The sequence below is a fragment of the Stegodyphus dumicola genome, chromosome 6, assembly GCF_044657685.1.
Source record: "Stegodyphus dumicola isolate Sdum_Otavi_A_Nest chromosome 6, ASM4465768v1".
NCBI classification, from domain to species: domain Eukaryota; kingdom Metazoa; phylum Arthropoda; class Arachnida; order Araneae; family Eresidae; genus Stegodyphus; species Stegodyphus dumicola.
In genome coordinates this window covers 66,524,672-66,549,698 of record NC_140773.1, presented here as the reverse complement: position 1 = coordinate 66,549,698, position 25,027 = coordinate 66,524,672, and the positions used below count along the sequence as shown (strand labels likewise).

At 30.3% G+C, this 25,027-nt stretch overlaps 1 protein-coding gene across 1 annotated transcript; it reads right to left on the bottom strand.

The window, feature by feature from the left end:
• Positions 1-4,894: 4,894 nt before the first annotated feature.
• Positions 4,895-23,453, bottom strand: LOC118192287 (uncharacterized). The gene is made up of 6 exons (XM_035363217.2): positions 23,297-23,453; positions 13,555-13,610; positions 10,430-10,525; positions 7,921-7,959; positions 6,036-6,065; positions 4,895-5,054 (listed from the first exon to the last, which is right to left on the bottom strand). Exons 1-6 carry the CDS (start codon positions 23,403-23,405, stop codon positions 5,025-5,027), a joined length of 360 nt encoding a protein of 119 aa, XP_035219108.1. The 5' UTR covers positions 23,406-23,453; the 3' UTR covers positions 4,895-5,024.
• Between the last annotated feature and the right edge of the window lie 1,574 nt (positions 23,454-25,027).

The following is a 25,027-nucleotide window of genomic DNA, read 5'->3' as shown; positions in this document are numbered from 1 at the left end:
GTGGGTGGGACTTGGAATTCTTGAGGGATGTATTTTGTGGAGTTCTTATCTGAGAGAGACCGTCTGTTAAGATTTTTTTGAAAATACTAGTGAATGGAAATTAATTAATTTCTGGCTAATTGTCGTGTCGCAATGATTAAGAATTTAAGAAAGGAAAAAGGCATTTTCGCTGTCCAAGAGCTAGTAGACAGTCTAAAGGCAGGAAATAGGCCCATTTTTTTAGTAACAGTATAGTAACAGTATATGTCTGAAGACAATTAGCTTTTTACAATATATACAATTAAGTAATTACACTATATACAAATCTTTCAACTGACAGTCATCCAACTTATACCGCCTTCTCAGGTTTAGGAATAAATTATCATATCCCTATCAGTTAAATGATTTAGAGTGAGTATTTAACGCCTGCTCTTTTAAGGCAATGGTTGATAAATTGAAAGGGAATTAGATTATTTTTGAGAATTTTGATAAGGATCAAAATTTCACGTTGTAAATCTATTGTATCTGTGCATATAATTTTAATTCGTTGAATTCGTTTTAATTCGTTTATTCTTTATATTATATATATATATATATATATATATATATATATATAATATAAAGAAAAAGAATTAACTGAAGAATAATAATAATTAGGCATATTAATAAGAATAATATGCCTTTCTTGCATAAATTAATAAATTCTTCCTCCGCTTTTGTAATCACTCATTTAAATGTACCAGATATTTTTAATCCAGAATATAATTACGAATGAAGGGTTTTATGGATTTAGTTTGCCCACCGAAGACTAAGCGGTTAAGATTGCTGAATATTAGTAATTCGATCCAGTTCAAATTCCGACAAACGAATTGACTGCTTGAGAGATTTCGTGATTTTCTTTATATATATCGCGGATACGATGTAATTTCTTTTGAAAGGTTTCTACGAAAGCATCCTTCTTCTTAGACCAGGATTTCCAACGGTGCTCTTTTTTTATCATTGAACGTCGATGAAATTTTAAAAGGGATACCTGATATGATAATACCTAAAATACCCGAATATACTTCGGCAGCTTCTTATGAAGAAGCACCAGTGATGGCCATAAATTTTTCGATATCGAAGACTCTTTAGCATTTCTCAAAATATCGACGCTTAGATAATAATGTAAAAATATCGAAGCTTTTCAGGCTATCTCAAAATTAATATGCGTAGAGTTTGGACTTCTCACTGTTATTTGCGCAAGTAGCACTTAGTTGCAAAGTATATTATGGAGGAACTTCATACTTTTTTAAACTATAAATACTGTGAAAGCTAAAGTTTTGAATAACCGTCTTTTTGCGGAACTGTGTGACTATTACAATTTGCTATTTCACATGGATGTACGCTGGTTCTTCAAAACTATTAATTTCTAATTAACTATTAATTTCGAATCGACGAAATGCATCAAGGCCAGATTTTCGCAGCGTTTTACGTATAATAGATTTATTTTTTCTCTTGAAGCTGACAATCATGTTAATAAGTCGAAGCTAGTTAATTCGGTTTTCGTTCTGAATCTGACTTACTTATGTCGACACTGTACCGGAAAGAATTGCATTAATTTGATAATTTAATGCGATTATCCGTTATTGCGAAGGATTTATTCCCTCAGAAGATATATTGTTATATACAAGCTATTGGCGCAACTTACAAGAACATCCTAATGTTTGCTTTAAAGACAAAGAAAATATGAATGTGCTCACATCATCATAGAACCATTAAACTGCGATGTATCTGATCTTGATATCATGATGCAAGAAATGTTGATTACACTGAAGGAGAAAGAGCACGAGCCTAATTCAAAACACATGGGCATGCTAAATTTTGGAGAAGTCATCTAATAGGAAATACTATAAAATAAGCGTTGTTACTGAACTGGCAGTATTAACTTTACACTCTTTTTCCCTGATAGAAACGAGCCTACGGCCGAGAGTAAAGTCGCTGAACACTGGTAATTCGATCTGGGGTTCAAATTCCGGTAAACGAGCTAACTGCATGAACGTTTTTTTTTGTGGATTTCTCCATGTGTAACGTGTATATGAGTCAGTTCTCCTTAGACATTTTTTCACAAAGGCATCCCTTCGCTTAGATAGATAGCCCTCGAGTGCTTTGTCACAATCAAATAAACTAAATCTTAATAGAAGCAAACTTCAGTCAAGTCAATAGTTTATTACGGAAACAAAAAATAAACGAGTTGTAATTTAAAAATTAAGTTAAGCATAATTAGGAAATTATTAAAATAATTGCATTAATACATGAAGCGCCGCCATCACTTTAATTAAAATCTAATTTTCATGTAGTTAGAATCTTTGATTTCGTGCCTGAAAACTTATCTATGTTTTTAAAATAAAAAAAAAAAAAAAAAATAAAATAAAAAAAATAAAAAATAAAAAACATAATAAAGTTAAACCTAACACTTGCTCTTCATATTTTTAGCCTAATAGTTATCTTTAACTTATTTATGTACAGATTCTTTTATTATGAGATATTACTTATAAATAATTTTAGAGAAATTATATGTGAAATTTTAGTATTTTTTTGCATAATGTAATATGAAAGTCTAAAGAAGCGCAACTTTGCAAGAAAAGAGGGAGTACAGGGGCAAGTCAATTTAACATTTAATAAATGACTGTTTCGCTAAATTGGCGAGATACCGCCAAACCGGCGATGGTTCTGAAAACTAAATATTGTCACCAAATTTAGCAAGAAAGAAAAATCGCCGAAAGTCGTCAAAATGAACGACAGTTTAGCTACATTTTGGTCCCGTCCCTAAATTAACCGCAGTAGGTAATGTAACTGAATAATTGTTTTTGATTTTACTTGCAACTGTAACCGTATCCAGGCCTCATATGTCTTCAAGTAATTTCCAGAAGTCTTCGAGACATTTCTCGGCGGCCGGGTGAAAGTGATATAAAACCGGAGAGAGTATCTGCTCTCATTTGTTATTTATTTTGTTCAGCGCGGTTCGATGCATAGAGATATCTCCGTGTTAGCTTCGCTCTTTAGATGGCCTTTGCATTGCATTGTGTTTAACGTTCTTAGTTGTTTCAAGTGCAACTACTGATTGTGCTCTGTGATACTGTGAAGTGTTGCATGAATATTTTTGTGGGAATTTCCAGAATTGTGAAGTGCTTCTTTGGTATAATGAATTTTAAGAAACTAATCATCGGTTCTGTGTGCATTCAATCTATTACGAACCCTTATTTTTTTTGCTCGCAGCAATATTATGATCTTGTTGGATGCCGTACATTACAGGGATATAGGATTGAAAATGTTCCGGAATCCTTAAGACACAAATAACCTTAGTGAATTTTGAATTAACTTAACCCAACGAAATCAGGTCAGAAATGGACATCTGGTAACACTATGTTTATGACCACAAAGTCGCCGCAAGCGAGAGTGTCTTTATCGGAGATTTGCAGCATTTTTAAAGGCTAATTGTAGAATACATTTTCTTTCTAAACTTCTATCTTCGTGATGATAAAACGGATGTCACGTGAACCATACTGCAATAGTCTGAAAGGACTAATTTATTTGATTCATTTCTTAATAGAACCGTCAATCTACGAGCTAAAAGTTACTTGGTGTAATCGTTTTTAAATATCTTGCATATATTATATGGTTTTCAATGAATGTATGTTATGTGTAACTAATGAGTAAGAGCCTGCTCGTTTTACTTCCGTCGCGTTAACACTAAATGGTTGTTAAATACGTAGCAAATGATCACTTAGAATTGTGGTCAGACTGCATGGGAGCCGAATGTGCCATCTGAAAACAGCTGATGGACCAGATTTCTTTTCCTTACACAATGAAATATTTTATTAAAAATGTAAAAATATATAAGTAAATAAATAAAAAATGGATTTTAAGTTTGGCTTACTAAATATTTATCAAAGCATCAATAAACAGTAATAATAATATCGCAACGAAAAAAATGCAAATTTATGCATATTTGTTGTCTGAAATCTAAATTAACCTGTAAGATATTTTTGCTGATTACATTTTGTAATTCAACTAGAATGACAGTTAAATATTAAACTCTTAGCCTAATGTTTTTCAAGTAATTTGAATATGCTTAATTAAATATTAAATGATATACTCAGAATTTAGACTGCAAATAAACAGATTCTGAAAACTTTTCGAATTTTCAGAAAAAATTTACTAAGTGGGACAAAACTTGAGAATAATTAATGACAGTCCAGCCTCTTTTCTAGTTTATTAAGTTTTTCTTTGGAAATAAAAAAAATATATGTGTATATATAAATTATAAATTTCGTTAGTTTTTATAGCTTAACACTTGATAGCTTTTCGATTTTAGTAAAATTTGCAACCTTGGAGAAAAATTTCTAGAAATTATCTTCACCACGGATCGTAAATGATTATAGGTCAGTCGGGTTCGTTTCTTCTCAATTTTCAACTCTGAGAAAATGCTGCTCACGTATAAATGTATTCCCAAATGAGCGATATTCTTAGTGTAAAAATTCGTAACCGATTTATTTATTCGACAAATACAAATAAAAGTTAATAAAATATGTATCTTCATATCATTAAATAAGATTTATACCACATTTATAGATTTTCCGATCAGTTATTTACGTTTGATTTTAATGGAAATGAAGATAATATAAACACAGACTTCAATTAACTAAAATCTTGAAATCTCTGCGTACCGTATTTGCTACGAATATGTAATTGAAATGTCTTCGGGAGCGGCATAAAACTGCTTCGAGAGCCGCCAGTTTGAGACCATCGAGTTAGAAATCCAGTGAATTGTTTCATTTCCAAGTGTAAATTCGTGCATCTTATGAACCTAAACGTGTTACTTATAGATAAATAAAAACACGCATACGCAAAATTTCAGAAAGAGTGCTGACTACTATTAAAATAACACCGAACTGTTTATTTTAATACAAGAATATTAAACACAATTCCACCCATTCCAGGACATTAGTATAGAGATTTGTTCTGCTTAATAGCACACAGCTCAGAGCCAAGAACATGAGAAGCTGTTATTCTTCTACGTATTGATCCATGCACTCCTGAAAGATTAAATGAATAAATAAATAAATAAGTGAAGGAAAAATATAATTTAACAGTAACATTCGTTTATATACATATTGCAGCAATTTTCATTTCATTCAAATTTTAAAAAAATGTTTAAATTCATTCGACTGAGACATTTTATTTACGGCAACTTTGTATTATTTTATATTCTATCATATATTTTACAAGTTATTATAATATTTATACATTACAATTTTAAGAAACATTATTTTATGCATTTCGCAGAAATTTTCCGTTATATATTCAGTTTATTCTTCGTTTTATTTTAATTATATATATATGTTATTGTAATATTTGGAAACCATTTTATTCAAAAATAACTTTTTAATAATGATATACCGGAATAATAAAAGTGCTGCAATAAAAGTATAGTATTTACATACATAAATATACTGTCTATAATACATCGCTATGCATTTAGTAATGAGAACGCAGCGTAGATATTTTAATCCCTCGTTAAAAAAACACCTTTATTTGGAAGAATTCAGTTGTTATGCTCTACGTAAACCATTAACTTAAGCCATTAACTACGTAAACAATTAATCATCAAACAAATTAACCCAAATTTACACAGATTAAATAGCCAAACATTTCTTTAAATGGCAATCTCTTGCATATTTTTTTTTTTTTTTCGGATAAATCGAATTATAACTTCTAGGTAATCATTCTTATATATTCTTCTTGTAAATTATGGATATTTCCCTTTTAGTATGTTTTTGTATCCCCTTTAGTGCAACATTAAAAAGAAACATAAAAGTGCATGTAAGGAATATATAATAAATTGGCAAGTTCGTGGTTTTGATATGATGCTGATATTATTCACTAATTTAATTAATTAATTACTAAAATGACAAAATCATGATGTGAAAAGTGTTTGAAAATCCACGAAACACGCGCAGACAAAAAAAAAAAAAAAAAAAAAAAAAAAAAGAAGGAAAAAAAAAAAAGTAAATTACCTTTACTTTGTTTCTGGTTTCTTCGTCAAACTGAAAATAATAAAAAATTCATTGTTAAATTTCATTCGACTAAAACTTATAAAACTCTAATATGCATTAATTTAATATATATCCCTTTAAAAGAACGAAACATGACATTTTCTGTATTTAACTTCGTCAATAATTTATTAACTTTACAGGTAGAAGTTAATTTCTGCCAAAATACCATGGTCAGCGTTCATTAGAATGAGGCAATTTTAGCATTATTTTGACATGGAATTTTTCTAATTATCTTTTGGAAATTTTATTTCAGAAATGAACTTTCATAATTGCATTTAAGGAAAAAAAAAAAAAAAAACGAATAGCTTAAAATTTTATTACTTAAAATTAATATGATCTCATACATGTAATAGTGGTCTCATACATGATTCTCTGGTATGCTTTACTTAGTTAAACTAGCATATTTGACATAAATAACTAGACTTTGACCCATGTTAGAAATTGCTTTATTAATATTTTACTAATCAGGAAGGATACGAAATAGTAATTCCCACACCGATCGTGACAATTAATGCTTTTCACCTGTGGCTAATAAAGTGGCGCCATCTGTATATTGTAAAATGAGATAAATTAGAATCTTTATAGAGTAATAATGTGGAAGTTTTCTGTCTTACTCATCGAAATTTTCATACAGCGTTTCCAGAGCCTAAATTGCTTAGTAACCCACCTCGAGATAAATTATAATTTCAGCCGGAGCGCACCGTTAATCGTAAACATATCTTAAAAAATCAATTCAAACTTCTAAATGCAGACAGAGCATCGCAACCAGAAAGTTTTGAACTCTTCTCTCTTTATTTTCAAAGCTACACTTTTCCGTTAAATTTGTTTCCATATCCTCAAACTGTTTCTAGAATTCTCACTATACTCCTTAGTGGAGCTTTAATCGTTTCATCTTTTTGCTTGGTGTGGTGCAATAAAAGAGTGGTACTTGTCATCCCTTGGAATAGGGTTTACTAATCAGGGTTTAACTTCCGACGGAGATCGTCTGCCCCAAATAAGACGAGGTCCGATGCCTTTTTATTTTATTTACCTATTTAAAATTAATTTAATAATTTATTAGATTTCTCTTTATTTATTAACATTTTTCTTAATTTAAATTTATTATTTAATTAATTAATTTAATTTAATAATTAAAAAATTAATATTAATCTTATTTTAAATGTATTATTTATTTATATTAATTTTAGCTTTTTTTTTTTTTCTTTTCTTTTCTTCCTTACAGTTTTTCATAGGGCTCCTTCACTTCTAATTTTAGAAATTAAGTCCTGAACGTTTTTTAAACTTTTTGTGAGTTTGACGAATACTTTCAAACAGTATGTTTTTCCTGAACCACTATATTTTTGTAATATTTTTCATCAGGAAATAAAATAACATTAAAAATTAGTTTTAAAATTTCTCTCGCGTATCACTCGCTGTTAATTCCTAAAACCCTATCCTAAGGATCCACGGTCCACAATTTAAGGATCTTTGCAAAAATTGATCTGTTTTTCTGTCTCCGTATATATTTACTTCCCTTATTTTCGTAACATAATTTTATTTCTAATTTACTAATGTGAGGCGATAAATTATAGGAAATAATAAATTTTCTTTCGAGCTAATACACAATAATATTTAAATCGTTGTAACTTAATCTTACAAGGGTACTATTAAGATGTCAGTGAAGAATATCTGGAACATAAATTTTACATACATGAATGTTTCAAAAATTAACCATGTTTCAGTATCCAAAAACTAAACAATAATTCAAAAAACTTTCTTCCATTTAGCGATAAAAAGCATCTCTTTGCCATATTACTCTGAACAGAAACATACACTCAGTTTAAAGCGAATCAAATAATTTACTTACACCCAGTTCTTCAGGATTCTCTCTTACATTTGTTATAACCTGAAAAGAACAAAATATTTTGATTGCGATTACTGCACGAAATACGTTAACATGTAGTAGCACACCAATTCAGTCACATAATTTGATATTTATTATCAGTGAATAAGTAAGTTAATGATGTATTTTTTTTTTTTATATTTTTTAAAAGTTTTAATAAATTTAAACTAAGTAATAAGGTTTCTAAAAGTAGCAAACTTAAGAACCCAGAGTCGATTTATTGCTGTTTTTCTCAAACATAATTAATTGCCTCCTGCCAATGTTTATGTATTTAGATAAAGGAGGTAAAGTTTTCGGTGAGAAAATTCGATAGTTTGTGCTCAGTAAACAAGCGCGAATTAGGATCCCCATAACATGCTTTTTACTGTTTTTATAAGAATGTCTGACTGTTTGCGTCTTGTATGTAAGAATATGATTTCTGGAAGAAGAGAAACATATCGAAATTAAATGCATAAAAAAAAACATTTCCAGTTGCAGAATTTTAACTAAGGGAAAAATTAAGCTGTCATAATATTCTTACTTATCATATGCGACTAAAAATGAAACCGAGAAGCTGCAAACACCATTAATTCTCTTGATCTTTCAAATTCTGTTATTGTTCTAATGTAGTTCACATATGGGTGACATATGCGATTTTATTTTTAATCACGTATGACCAAGAGTAGTATGGTGCCATTATTCAGACTTTTCAGTGAGTATAATTAAAACCGTGTAATTAAATATTTTGCACATATAATAAATACATCAAATATCATATCAATGTTTACAAAAGTCCTTACCAAACCTTTTCTCAACCATTGATTTTAGTTACATACGTCCAATTACAAAAATGTTTAACGTGAATATTAACATTTTGGCAATCTCAAGTTAAAAAGGAAATTTTGGGCAAATTACGAAATCTAATTTTCTGTACGATCTGCTGTTTGCTATACTTATATTTAGGAAACTTTTATACTCATTATAAAAACTCAAATCCAAAACATTTGACTCCGTTTGACAAAGACGGAGATATTTAATATCAAAATTTGCGATTCTTGACCTCATTTTTATTTTACCTTGAGGGTTAGATTAACAAATAAATTAAAATAATTTTAGGTTATTTTTCTTCTTCAAATTCTACTCTTTGACATTCTTTATGAGTTACTAGGATATAACATTCTTTAAGTAATAGTTTTGTTACAATAGGTATGCCAAAATAATTTTCTCACGAGTAATTTGCAAGTTTTCAAACACTAAAGATACGTTATATCTATTCTCATGAAGGCTCATTACTTAGAATCATAATCTAATAGTCAGAGAAAAATTCATTGACTAGAAATAATTTCAATTTATATTGTTATACGTTATCACCGTCACGGGATGCCTACAGTGGGATGCATGGTCTGTCGTGTTTCCTACAACAGGAATTTTATAAGACTCTCCGAACAAGATCTCTTTTTTAAGAAACAATATGGCGATCAATACTTTTCACGATACTATGCAAAGAAATGCTCTTCATTTAACCTATTAACATCAAAACCATTTTCTGAACTGATATTTTATTTTTTGCATGCGAACCACACTCTTTGAATTGTATTTATGACTCAGTAGAACATTTTCTTAAGCATGTGTATAGGGAACAGCAGAGCGTATAAAAAGTTAGATTTTTGTAATTTTCAAAACATTTTTAATGATTTTTTTTCAGCTGGAATATTTGCGTTACCATAAACATTCCTGAAAATGAAAATATATGTCTAAACAAAATAAAGTTTTTTGTTAAATAAATTAAACGATTTAAAGAAAAAAAATAAAGCGATTTCGAAGGGAAAGGCTGGGTGAGTTCTTTTATGGACATGCTTCATGTAACAACTCAGAGACAGAAAATCACTGCGTCTGTATAAGGGTAGATTATTCTTTTCCATACAGCATTAACATTGCACTCAATTCATTTTACTGTGTACTTAAAAATATGTTCTCGTCACCACTTAAGAGCACGGAATTGCTAAAAGTTAGGTATTTTTTTTTTTTAAAAAACCCATTCTTGTTAGCAACTGCATGATAGGTAAAACATTGAAGCAATATTTGAAGAAATCGTCAAGATTCACTAAATTATGTTAGAAATTTTAAAGTATCTTCATAGAGTGAATTATTTTCCGAAATTTGTGATAGTGTAAAACCGAAATTAATTTATCATTAAACAAGAATGGATGAGAAAACGTCTGAATATAAAACAAATTTGTTTCAAATACTGAAAAAACATATGTAAATGAAATGTTATACTGTCATCTCATATGCATGTGCGTCAAAATTTTCCAGAAACGTGTGTGTGTGTGTGGGGGGGGTGAATACGATTCAAAATTAAATTTGGTATTTCAGACAAAAGAAAGAAAAAGGAAAAGCAACAACCAATAAACAAAGGAGAATAATTAAATTAATAAATGAACTAAGCGAAATAAACTCGTGTAAAAATAAATGGCATTAAATGCCGGCTTACATCATTTCGCATCTCTTCATTTTCACACAAAGTTTTCACGATGCACGTGTGGTCTTCACTTTCACATCCAGTTTTTTCAGCAGCCATACTTCTTACCTTTAAAAAGTAACAAAATATGATTCAGAAGTTTACGGTATTTAAAAGTGGAAGTTAAGATTTTATGCTTCTAATAAAATTCGGTTTTATATTTATAGTAAAGTTATATGAGTTTTTATATTTATAGTAAAGTTATATGAATAACATCTTAATCGGAATTTTATTCAAAATAAAATATTTTACATCATTTTGTTCTAACTTCTAAAGGTTTTATTTATTTATTTTTTATTTTTATTTTTAGATTTAGCAAACTAATTAATCAAATGAAATAATTTATTAGACAAAATGTTTGTTAAAAATCAGAGGTTCCGAATTTAGGTACTGTTAAAAAATGATTCAATTTATTATGCTTGATTTTTATTGTGACGTAATTTAGAATTTTGTAATCTGATGCACAAATCTTTTTATGAAAAAAAAAAAAAAAAAAAAAAAAACATAAATTATGTAAGAAAGAATGAAAGTTTCTTCTACAAAAAATAATACCAACTTTTAATTGGAAGTACGATAATAAATCGCGTTTTATTAGCCCAAATGGCTTTAGCCCAGAAGGGCTATTAATTTTGCTTTGACATTTTGCGTTAGTTCACTATAAAAGTCCGAATCATTTTTTAAATTGTTGCCACCAAATATTAGAGCCCTGCATTTTATTTAAAGAAATTAAATAATGAAGAATCTGCAAGAATGTATGTAAGTTTCTCGCATTATGAAAAAACAGAAATACCTGGAGACATCAAATTTTAAATAACACGTAGTCCTCCACTCGATTATGGGCATCTGGAAGCCCAAATTTGGAATCAGAAATTTGTTTTACTATCTATTTCATATTTTGTAAAACTTTAACGAATTTTTGATTAAAAAATTCAACGATTTCAAAGCCTTCCATTAACATTAACAACGCTTGCAACTTCAAACACGGATATTTTATGCGTGAGGTTTCTTTACATTTCTTACTGGTATTATGTTGCTAGCGTAACAACGCAAAGACGTTACAAAGTCTAACGGAATTCTGCGCCGAATGACCTTGAATGTTTGTATAACTTTTCAAAACCCTTTACCCCCCATGAGAAAAACGCCCCTTTGGGCGTCATATAAAATCTGAAAGCTTTCAGATATTATTTTATTTTTGTATTTATACTTATTTTAATTTATATTATTTTAAACATTTAGAAAAAATTACTATACAAAGGATAAAATAAAATTTTCTTTAAAACTTTGCTAAAGGTATCATCATAACCTGTGAATTTAATAACCATTAATATTTAATTTTCTTTAAATGTAGTGCATAATAATATGAAAAAGAATGAAATTTCGATATACATTGCACAAAAAAAAAAAAAAAAAAAAAAAAAAAAAAAAATAGGGGGGCAGTTCTACATCTCCCTTCTACTGGGCCGATTGACGAAATTCAGCTTGCGTTTTTCATGTCTCGAAAGCACGACTTAGGCTATGTATTAGATTTGTATAGATATCATTGTTCTAATAAAGGTATTTGGACACCGAATCGGACTTTTTCTGAAATGATATGCCTATTTTTTCTCATATTTCAATTTCACGACTCAAATTACGGCAAACTACCAAGTTTTGTAAAAATCGCACGAGTAGTTTTTAAAAAATTAGCTCTCAAAATTTTAGCTCCTCAATGTTAATTGAGTTTGGTACGTATTTATTAATCTCTCTTTTTTTTTTTTTTTTATGAAACTTATTTGATTCTTCCTTTCACATTTCGAAATTCAGGTTCATTCCAAATTAATTCACCCATTTTTTATAATTTATTTTTAAAATTTGTATTTTTAAATAATTTTTATAAATTCTTGAAAACAAATTTTGAATCGTAATCTATAAAATTTTATCATCATCTTAAATAGACGTATTTCTAAGCATGCATGCAAAAAATTAGTGTTTTTTATTCAAAATTTCCGAAGATATACGTGAATTTATATATTGGAGCGTTTGAAATTTGGCATATTTGTTGAAAGCGATAAAACATCAAATGTGGTTTGGAGACGTTGTTAAAATTATTTGAAAGTAGGATTCTTGGCGCAAATTGAAAAAAATTGCTCCAAGATCAATTTTTGAATTTCTTCGTAAATTTCGCATCAAATTTTACAAAATTTAATACCTAGGCATAATTTTAGTCGTAGAATCGAAATATGGGAAAAATTGGTATGTTATTTCAGAAAAAAGGCCGATTTTATGTCAAAATACCTATGTTAGAAGAATCCTACTTATAAATCTAATATAAAGTCGCTCTTTCGAGACATGAAAAACGCAATTTGAATTTTGTCAATCGGCCCAGTAGAAAGGGAGATTTTTTTTTTCGCAGTGTACATTAGTTTTGTGGTAGTCCGAAATTCAAAATACTTAACGTACATTCATATTTTAATCATATTTGGCGTAATAATAATTCTTATAATAACACTAGTGCATGATTCACAGACAACATTCTGATAATCTTCGAAACAAGTTACGTTACTGTGTATGAGCAAATTTAAACTTATCAACAAAATTAAACTTAGTTACGATACTTTTCCTTATTATACTACCTGAAGCAACTAAATTTATAATACAATTTTGCAGGAGGTAGTAGTATTCAGCAATAATAATACTCTCTGATATAAGCCTAGAAAGAAATGGCGATATGAATGTGATACAACAACTAATGTTAACCCACATAACACAGCTCGGCCACTGTCAGACCTTTTATTTTACAAATGTAATAACCATGTAGAGACATTAGGTAAATTTTGAAAGCAGAAGAGATGAAAAATTAACAATCGCCTTCGCCGGGAATCGAACCACGGACCTCTAGAATACCGGCCCAGCGTGCAGAGCCACTATACCACGAAGGCACGCTAGGAAGGCGGGAGAAATACCTTACAACCATATACATTGTATGAACATCGCATCATCTGCGATGATTAGGTTTGTATAATTTAGTAAGCTTAATGAGAAACTTTTAAACAGTAAATTTGTGAGCAGTAAAATAAGTAATTAAACTGCAATTTTAAGCAAAGTCATAAAATACCTACTTCTTCAGGCAACAATTGTAGGCACTGCAGTTTCTCCTCACTTTGTGGTTCTTCTCCTAAAATGTAATATTTAAAAAATAAGTGAGGTGGATTATTAACAATATTCTTTGAGAAGATGAACAGAAGTATATAAATATTATTTACTTGAAAACGTCTGCGTGGTTGTTAAGTATGTGTGTTTAATTTAGAGTTTCAAGGAGAAAAATAAAAGAATTATGTGTACCCTCTCAGTGCCTGAGTCGGGTTCAAAACCCTTCAACTGGCCAGGTCATATGTATATGTCTAAGAATATTTTCGCTGGCGCTCCTAAATAATTACGTATATGCTCATCATTGCTTTGCAATGATTCCAAACTATTAAAGCTGTTTATAAGAGAAACAGAATCCAGCTATAAAGAAGCAGCGGAATCATGGAATTGTGGTCAAGCAAATGCCTACTTTTTGGCCCTTCAACTGGTTAGGTCATATGTGTATGTCTAAGAATATTTTCGCTGGCGCTCCTAAATAATTACGTATATGCTCATCATTGCTTTGCAATGATTCCAAACTATTAAAGCTGTTTATAAGAGAAACAGAATCCAGCTATAAAGAAGCAGCGGAATCATGGAATTGTGGTCAAGCAAATGCCTACTTTTTGGCTGAAGGCTTAGTTAATTAATTTATATTAATATAAAATCCTATGTATCCATTTCCCATATTTATGGCCTTTGCTTTAAAATTCGTGCTACCCATCCTTTGCTTTCCAATCCTTGCCAACTCCATGCCTTTGTCCGATTTGTTTCCAACATAAAATGGCTTTCTCTTTCTTCTGTAAATTTATCTCTTACGTGTCATCTGTGAATTTGTAAGTTCATTTTATTTTGTGTTGTGTTGTTGTATTTTTTTTTTTTACTTACCTCTGTAAGCCTTGCGTAATACTATGTGGTGCACAAGGATTTAAAATTTTCAAAAGTTCTTAAATTTCCTTGCGATGGCGTATCACATAGGTATATCACACGTACTGAGGGGAAGGAAATATTTGAGAAGGAGTTTATAAAGAAAAACGTCTCCCAGAACTTCAGGTAACCAGCCTATCTATTTACTTACTGAAAATCGAGTCTGGGTCAAAATTACTATTATCAGCTTTAGACAGTTTCCAATGGTATCTATGAAAAAAAAAAAAAAAAAAAAAAAAAAAAAAAAAAAAAAAAGACGTATGCCACCTGATTTCAGATTAAATTTTTTAATAGTTTAGTTTAATGAATTAATTACAAAACCAGCTTGAATTAGAATCAGTCAGACAGTAAAGCTACCTTACTACCTTACTCTGGCGCAGGCAGTTGTAGTGAGAATTTACATGGACATATCCCCTTTTAATTAGAGATAAATTTATTAATATATACTGTAAAGTGTCTTCTTCATAACGTAATGATAAGTCTAGGTTTTGAGACAGAATATATTATTCGTTGTTATAGTTCTGTATGTTCTAAATATGTTTATCGTTGTTATGTTCTGTTTTATTTGATAATACTGTTTGTTCACAGGTTTGAGCTCAACGACGCATATTCAGTACGCATTTAAAATGCATACGTAAAATATAAAACTTAAACTCATGCTAAAGTAACAATAACATGATGTATTACTATGATATATTACAAGATTTTGACAAAGTGAACTAAGTATGCTGACTGTCGTCTCAACAATAGTTATTAGTCCAAAGGGATTTCAGTCCCGAAGGACTATTGCTTTCGTTTTGGCATTTTGCGTCGGACTCATAAACGTCGGTTCACTTTTCAAACTGTTGCCACAAAATGTTAGAGTCCTGCATTATATTTGAAGAAATTAAATAATGAAAAATCTGCATAAATGATTGTCTATTTCTCGCATTGTGATAAAACAATGGTACATAGAGCCATCGAATTTTGAATGACGAAATCCTACTGCGAATATGGGCATCTGAAATCCCAAATTTGGAATTTGTTTTATTATAGATTTTATATTTTGTAAAACTTTAACGAATTTTCGATTTACAAACTCAATGCTTTAAAAGCGAGAAATGGCAACGTTATATAGAAAAAAAAATACTTTTATCTCCAGCTCGCGAGACTGTGTATATCGGAAATTCTAAAGATATGCTTAATTTAACATTATTTTGCGATATTGCTCTTGAACTGAATTTTATGGTTTAAGTGCAAAGAACATCATATTTAATAAATAAAAGTAACACTCAAAACGTTAAAAAAACGCCCCTTTGGACGTAATTTAAAATCTGAAAAATTTCAGATTTTTTTTTTTTTTTTTTTGTTATTTTCATCAAGAAATTTGAGCCTCCAATTTTATCATATATGTGGTCAGGTTGGCCTCGAAATAGTAAATAATGTTAAAAAGTGTAAACAACATTAGAAAACAGACAATCTGATTCACGTTTGTATGACCATTGTTTATAGTGGCTTATAGATAAAGAGAAGGGAAACTGTTTTGATATTGAATAGGTCTTGAAAGATGAAACCCCCTCATTTGCCCTTTCCACTCCGCAGGTGTGCGATGGAGTGTTGCATGTGAACGAGGATTACGAGTGCGGGTTTCCGTAGAGCGCAGTTGCTACACAACAAGCGTTTTCTAAGCTTGTTCTGTTTCGCGTTGGTAATATTTCTGTACGAACGAAGTCTAAATTATAATGGTTAAAAATCTTCCACATATTAGTAACTATGCCCGTTACTGCCTATCAGACTATTTCGGGCAAAATATGCAGGGTCTGAATCATGCTTTTTGATGAAGCAAATCAAAAAGCAGTCAGAAATCAAAAGCCACTGATGAGTTCGTCAGCACACTATAAGAAAAGTTTGCTTGATGAAAAATAATTTGTATGCTTTTATTTTAATTATTTTAGTCTTACAAATATGCTGTTAGGCCTTTCATTTATAATTCGCTGCTAGTTTTCTGAATGAATAAACAAAATAATGAGTTGTGCAGATAAACTGCGACTTGACAGCCCGGCTTACTGCGACTCACTTTAATGACGGCTAAAAATTAAAATTAAAAATCCTCTTATTTAAGTTTACCGCTAGCATATGCAGGTCTGCAAAAGTTTTAATACTCTGAATAATTATTTAAATATCTCTCCACTTACAAATAGCACTATGTGACCTCAGTGGATGTTATTTACTTTTCATTTTTTGATTGTTGTGGTAAGTAAAAGAAATCTCTAGAGGCTACAAATATATACAAAAAGCTGTAATGCAGCTTAGGAGACTTTTGGAAAAATTAGAATATCGATCAAGTCCGATATTCTACTTTGCAATACACTTTGGAAAAAGTAGAAGTTGTTTATTCGGTCCAAAGTATTGGAACTTCTTGGAAAGAATTCTCAGAACGATGCACATGAGAAATTTGGAAAACGACTCTACTACTGGAAATGCTGAAAGAAAAAAACATGCACGATATCTTGGAACAAATCTTGGAAGAGAAGTGAATAACCCTTACGCTGGATCTAGACAAGTAGTATGAAAGTGTCGGTTCAGCGCTAGGAGGTGCAGTGTCAAGCAAGCCCGGCAGGCAAATCTTGCTGGCGGATTGCGGATGAGCAAGCTGAGCAGTGCGAGTGAAGTAAGCTTTAAAATCCGATTAGAGATTACTTGCATTGATTTACCGGCGGTAATTTCCTTTACTTTACTTTTAGGATTTTTAGCCTTTGCATTTTTCTTCATAGTCCAACTGTTTTACTACGTATATGATGGTTATTTCCTAGGTACCGTTAACGGCGCTCATTTTTTAATTTAATGATTGATTCAGAAAGCCTTAATTTTAAATTTTAAATTTTTCCGTATATTTTAACTTATAACTTCCTATCTACTCAAAATTTTCCCTTATTTCTTAAATCTTCAGCTCATACTACCGCATTTATTTTCCATAATCTTAATTATATTGCTCATTTTTATTATTTATTTCCTTTTACATTTTTTTCATGCCTTTTAACTAATACTTTTAATGTTAATTTACTTGTTACATTTTACGAGATACGTGTTTTAATTTATTACATTACTTAATTTAGCTGTATTCTTTAACTTTTTAGTACATTTTAACGTTTATTTTGAATTTTGACTTTTATGTTATATTTTGATATCAAACACCTGATCTATACTTAGTTTTAAATGCAATTTTTAACTTCTTTCGTGCATCATAACCTTCATAATTATTAGAATTTTTTAATTTTTAACTAATTTATTATATTTTCACATCATATACATGACCTTTTATTTAATTTTTAATTTTCTTCATACACTTCGTAATTTGCAACATACTCTTAATTTTAACATAACTCCTGTTTTTTCCGACCATACTCATGACTTGTATGTACTGCTTAATTTTAGGTATCATTTTGAACTTCGTAATTTTCTTTATTGGGACATGAAATGGGATGGGACATAAATTGTTGAAAAATGGCTTAACATGAAAATGTTAGGTTGGTAAAGTTTAAGATTTATAATAAATGCAACCATTACAGCCTAGGAAGTGTGCACACAGTATCAATATTCTATTAAATTATGTTTTTAGTATGTGAGTATTTGCATATAAGACTGGTGTAAGTTGTAAATATATGTTAAGTTATTCTAGTAATTATGAGTTTCTGCTCTTTTCTCTTAGGTATATTCTACTGGTTAAGCGTTTGGTCTAAAGCACATTTTGACGCGTCACCTAAAGGGACATTCGGAAGAGAAATCGTTTCATTGCATGGAATGTGAAATGTCATTCTTTGAAAAAGCGATTTAAACAGGCATATGAAAATTCATGATGAGAAAATACCTTTCTAATGCAGTATGTGTTCGAAGAGATTCACCCGCATTTGACTATTTAAGAGTTCGTGAAGCGATTTGTCTTCGAAATTTTACTTGTGCAATATGTTTACAAGTTTACCCGAAAACAAATGATTTGAAGAGACACCTGAAATCTCGTGAAAGGTTTTACAGATGTAGTGTATGTCCTGAGAAATTTACGATTTTCTCTAATACAAAGAATGATCAAGACCTAGATGGGTTTCATAAGTATATAAAGTCAAAACGTGTAAAAAAATTGAGTGATAATGTAGCAACATATCCGTATCTGAAATGAAATGCAGTTGTTATTGTTAAAATGAGTCGTGAGTTTGAAAATATGGAAACGGAATATTATTTACCCACATTTCTGTAGCATCTATTTGCAGTTATTTAAAGCGTATGATATAGAAAGAGAAATTAACTAAGCTTTGAAAAAGAGCTCTGTTAAATTTATTAAAAAGTTAAAAAGTTATTAAATGGGAAATAAATGTGTTCAGATACGGGCCCTTTTCTTATAACAGTTGATTAATTATTCACGTATCGTAAAAGTAAAAATATTAATTTGAAAATAAAATTTAAAAAATTAATAAAAGAGAAAAAAGTAAAATTAAATGTGCGCGTGTATTCAATGATGGTATTACATTGATTAATGTAAATAACTGATGATACATGTATTAATATAGTGAATGCTAAACGCATGGAGAAAAAAGTATGTAAAATGAAATAAATTATAAAAATGAGCAATATAATTAAAATTAAGGAAAGTAAATGTAGTAATATGAACAGAAGATTTAAGAAATAAGGTAAAATTATGAGAATATATGAAATTATAAGGCTTCAAATATATGGAAAAATTAAAAATATACATCTAAAATTAAGGTTTTCTGAATCAATCATAAATTCGAAAATAAGCACCGTTAAGAGTATCTAGGAAATAAACATTCTATACATAGTAAAATAGCTGGAATAGGAACAAAACTACAAAGGCTAAAAATCCTAAAAGTAAAGGAAATTACCGCCAGTAAATCAATAAAATGTAATCTCTAAACAAACTGGAAAGCTTATCTCACTTGCACTGCCCTTATCAGTTTGCTGGCTCATCCGCAATCCGCCTGCGAGATTTGCTTGCAGGTTTACTGCGCACTTCGCCTCCCGGTGCTGAACCGGCGCTGTCATACCACTTAGACACTTGTGTAGAATATATAGAAGAATCAGTGGATGACGAAGATGGTGACGATTTGATTAATTCCCAAAATAAATAACTGTAGAAGATGATGGGAACAACAAAGAACGTGAAAAATAGAAATTTTCAAAGCAATTTATTACAAAAGAATTATTTTCTAAATTAAATCAAGGACTTCAGCTGGTCAAAAATGTGAACACTACTCATTTCACCAAAGTAAGTTTAAAAGTAAATTCTAGGAGCAGTTAGATGTTATTGCGAAATATGGAGAAAAACAAAATCAAACAGACATTTCTGATGAAACCAACAAACAACCAAAGTTACTTTCAGTTGCAATGAGTCATCCAAATGAGTAACAAGTTTTCTCCGTCATTTTTAATAAAAGACATCATTTACATGTTTTTCTGATTTTGCTTGTAAAATAAATATATGTAACGTTAAATAATATTATAAAATACGTACGCATACGGTGCATATGCATGTAAATAAAATACAAGTCTCATAACTGTCAGTTTTAATTTAGTGCCGTTTCCACCCAGCCAGTAGTAACTTCTTATAACAAATTGCTCTAACTGTGTTATTTTGAAATTAATCACTGTCATATGATTATTACATAAAGCTAGTGACGCAGAGACTTGCATAACTGTTCAGCTATTAATAGTTTTAGAGAGTTATTAATTAGCCAATTAAAATGAAGTTAAACTGAAAGTAGGTCATTCTGATCCAAGCTTTCATCTTGTACACATCGCATTTGCTCTCTGCTTCTCCTACGCTAGCTAAATCTGTCAATGCTTCTCTTATCGCAATGTCTTGAAAAATGTAGGCATTTGAGCATTTTTCAAGCATATATAACTTATCGTTTACTTCGTGAAGTTATGTGTAATTATGTTGGGTAACCGCAACGCAAGGGTGATGGAGAGTAACTGTATAAAAGGTTTATTAATTAATTATCATCATCATTAGTCAGTTTATACAATAAGTTGTTTTATTTTTAGATTGATTTAAATTGGAAATTTAATATGTGCAGAATGCTTTTTTTTTTTTAAAGCGAGAAACAGGGCAAACACATTGGATCATCTCCGGAACTGGAACCAAGGATACCAGAACACGAATCACGAAACAGTATAGTAGTTTAAATTGTCACCCGGATAATGCGTAATTTCAGTTATAGCCGATTTTTTTTCAAAGTCCCAAAATATCTCAGTTGCTGCATGTATAATCCCTCTATCAAGAAGAAAACTCAGCTAAAGAACATTTCAAAGTTACATTTTCTATTATTTTCCTTTCCTAAAAAGTCATTTAGTTTCTAAAATCCAATTAAGGATATAAGAAAATGGCATAAATTTAATTCCCTTTACTCCTCTCCAATCTAGTCATTACATTAAGCATATAAAGGCTACATTTTAAGTGGTGAAATCTAGTTACCTTTCGCTGAGTGTTACCCATTCTTGAAATTCTTTTAGTATTGATTTTTTTTCCTTTGTGCTCTTTTAATAAAATGTTAAATTTGTTTCGATATAGAATTCGCGCAGACAACTGAAAACAATCGATATGATTTTTAGTGATTTTCTTATCCTATTTATCTAGAATGTCTTCGCATGGAAGAAAGATGAAACACTTTTAACAAATTATATTTGATGACAACATAGACATTAACAAGAAAACAAAAATAATCAATTCTGATGAAAAATCATTGAGAGTGATAGCTTTGCGGCAGCGCCGCACATGACATGAAATTTTGTAACACTGCCTATGTTGTTAAAAATAAATATGAAATTAATTGGAAATTGCAAGAGTATTTTAATGCAGAATTTTCATAAACTGTAAGCTTCATTAATATAAAACAGGCAAAAATCAATCTTACTCAAATGTTACGAAACTTTCTAAAAGTCTTATGTAATTGCATTGTAGAGTCATTAAGTTATTTCGAAGCAGGAGGGACGAAAAATCAGCAATGCCTTCGGCATGCGGCAGCTGTAGAATTATCAACGGTTTTAAATGTTTAAGTGTCGCTAAGCCTAACGAGGTCGCTATTTCTTTACATTTAACTCTTAGTAAAACAGTAAAGTAATACGGCTGTTGCAACAACTTCAGTGTGTTTTTACCCAGTGCAACCAAAAGTTAACGTTCAAATTTGTGCAAGGAAAATTTTGCATTCCTGCACACTGGCCGAATTTCTTGTTTTTGCACCAGAACTGTAATTGTAATTGTAAATATTTTTTAAAACTTTTTAAACTGTACATGGTCTTTTAGGTTTTCCTGTACTTTACAATTTTTTAATGAAGATTGAGGTTTTATGCATTTTTGCCTTGTTGCGAAGAGAGAACCTTATTGATTGAATATAAAATATATCTGCCATGAAATTCGAGACAAATTTAAATGAAGTGCAGGAGAAAATGCGTATGATTTAATAATCCCTACAAGGAAGTCATGTGAGGTCCACATCAGATAGTTTTTTTTTTTCTTTTTACTTTAAGCACCATTTCTTCGCACTTACATATAGCTCAGCATCAAAATCAAAACGATTTTAAAGGCGTATGACGTTGTTTTAAGTATTGACATACATTTTTATATTTTTTCGGTCTTTTCTCAGTTTATCGTATCAATATTCAGTTTCCTTAGCAAGATGGGTAACTTTTTTAAATATTTTTATTATTAGCATTTTATGTATTAACATAGTTTATTAAATATAACTTTCTTCACATTTAGACTACATAAAGTTAAGTTGAACAGCAAAATATTTAAAAAACATCTTATGTTTAGAATTCTCGATAGAGGGTTAAAATATCCATATAGTCGCTGTCACATTTTTTTTAAAACTAGCCGTTCGCCCGGCCATACGTTTGAAGTAGTTATGAAAAAGAAAAAAAAATTTAATGACTTTAATCGCTTAATATCGAATATTTCTAATTAAGTATCTCATGCTTTTAATATATGGTTATTAAAATCAATCGTATCAAAAAGTAGAAAAAATATTCTTAAGAACCGTGTTTATTGTATTTAATCTCTTAGTTTATTATTCCGTCAACTTCCAGATCAAATTTAAAAGCATCTCAGGCTTTACTAAATTGCAACACGCTGGGGAGTGAAAGATAAAAGTATTTTATTTCCAGCCGCGGCAACACATTGCTTTTATAGTGCAGTGTATGTTAAAACTGCTGTGATTAATGTCTTAAGCTGTTTAGTAAAGCCATGAAATTGTATCTAATGTCTAGTCAGTCAACATAGGCTTTTCAAATTTGTAAGTTAGACATAGTCACAACATTTCAAATTTGTTAGAGCAAATTTGAAAGCAAAATGTAAATTGATGCTTGTTTTACTCAAGAAATAGAATTTCTTGTTGTTTGTACAAGATTCCTCTTGAAAGCTTTGAACACCGGTACTATTAAATCATGAAAAAGATATTACAGTCCCAGGAATACCAAAATTGTTTTTGAGACATAGACTGAAACTGAAAGAATATCATTTACGTTTTATGCAAAATTTTATTTAAAATAATGTTAAAAAGGTATTGAATGAATACCTTATAATATACTTGTTCTTCTCAACTAATAAAATTATCTCAATACAGTAAAGAATGCTTTATGAATTAGGTGTGATTGATTATGTTGCCCGTATTCGAATTTTCCAATTCTCTGTTCGCTAATGAGATTATAATAAAAAGTACACGAAGGAGTTAATTTTACAGGAAAAATAGTATTATTATTACGAAATATTTTAAAAAAGCTAAATATCTAAAGAAATATTGTAAAAAGGCTCTTACTTACCACACAGAATTTCCAAGAATTTGTGAAATGTTTCTTTAAATTCTTCATTTCCTGCGACGAATGACAGACTGCTTAAGCAAACCAAAATTAAAGCTGCTGTGGCTTTCATTATGAATCTAACGTGTTGTTCTTTATTCGGTCAGAAGCTTATGAAATCACTCAGAATTTCATAGGTATATATAGCGAAATGATAATGACGTTATAATATTTGCGTGATAGTTAAATTGTTGTAGAATGTTTGCAGATTGCATTGGATAATAAACTCTCTTTGAGTGTTTGTATTACCATCAGCAGGTGGTAATATTTTATTGAAAGACCTTCTTTTCCTGGTTCGATTATTGTTTAGCATACTTGAAATCAGATTTCAGAACAATGTTCGACGATCACGACAATCATCAGAGAGGTACTTTTCATTTTCTTATGAAAAGAAATTCTGCTAACCCTTTTATTGTATTACAGTTTGCCTTTCGAATAGACATTCACACGAGTTCAGCCACAATTGTGGAATAAGTATCCTTTGCATCCGTTTTGTATATCCCTCAAATGGTGAAGTTGAAACTTATTTTCAGGAAACGGTGACATTAAAAAATTTAGTTCATTGAATTATTTAATGTTTTTGTTACTATTTTATTTATCATAAAAAGATTAAAAATGGGTAATAATAATTTAAAAAAAAGTTTGAAGGTGGCAATAATCTACCTTTTTCAATTAAAACTGATGTGAAAATACCGATTACACGATTCCGTGAATTAACGAAAGTCTAAAATGGACGTTAGTCATTTTTAATAATGTTATGAGTAATTTCGTTCTCCTCCCCGCATTTTCTTTAACTTAAGCGTTCTATGCAATAGGAAATTAAGTATTACATTAGTAATTTGAGTCTACCATTTAGGATTCCAGCCAATTATTAAATTTAGAGGTCGAACCAATGGCTGAGGGACCCTGGTAATTCCCCAGGCTCCATTCGTAGCAGTTAAAACGGTTGTTTGCATGCAGTTAGTTAGTTTATCTCCTATCGTAACGTAAATGTTGGACACTAATTTTGGACAGTCCACCGCAAAGAACAATTCATATGAAGATAATCCTAACATGGTTTGTAATGGTTAAATAATACAGTCAAGTCAGGTTTTCAAATACTATCGGAAAAGCTTCCGTTTTAATTAATGCAAAAAAATTAATAATTCCATTAAGGTGTGAACTGTGTTGTAATGTAATCCTCGTCGGGTTTCGAACTCCGGACTTCCCGTCTAGCCAGACATGCTTCCAGTTACATCATAAAAGCCTAGGAGGGGGAAACACCTTACACAATGATTGACCTCTTTTACCAACAATGTAAGGAACATATGTGCACATAAGTATACTGAGTTTGTTAGAATATCTAAAGCGTTAAATGACCTAAAACAATGAACTATAAGGATCACATTAAATACTCTTTACTGTACGAGTGTGGTACAAAGCTTCAGTCGCAGCTTGCCGTAATATTTATCAAATATGGAATGGGAATGTAGATGACGATAACAGACATCGAGATTGGTTTCAGTAGTTCCGTAATGGAGAGAGATATAAAGACTAATTCAGAAGTCAAACAACAAAAATCAGCGTTATATTTACAAAATTTTCACAGAACTAGTTTCGATGGTTTTACCGAACCACCATCCTCAGCTGCAAAACCGTTAGAACACTAGAATTACACTAGAACGTTTTTTTAAATTCTCGACATCCGCCATTCTT

What these genes read in the sequence shown, in the direction of transcription:
- LOC118192287 (XM_035363217.2), bottom strand. Translation starts at nt 23,405, where the DNA reads ATGAAAGCCACAGCAGCTTTAATTTTGGTTTGCTTAAGCAGTCTGTCA. An exon ending in ATTCTTGGAAATTCTGTGTG is followed by an intron (nt 13,611 to 23,296) that starts GTAAGTAAGAGC and finishes ATTACATTTTAG; the next exon opens with GAGAAGAACCACAAAGTGAG. An exon ending in AGAATCCTGAAGAACTGGGT is followed by an intron (nt 6,066 to 7,920) that starts GTAAGTAAATTA and finishes TATTATTTTCAG; the next exon opens with TTTGACGAAGAAACCAGAAA.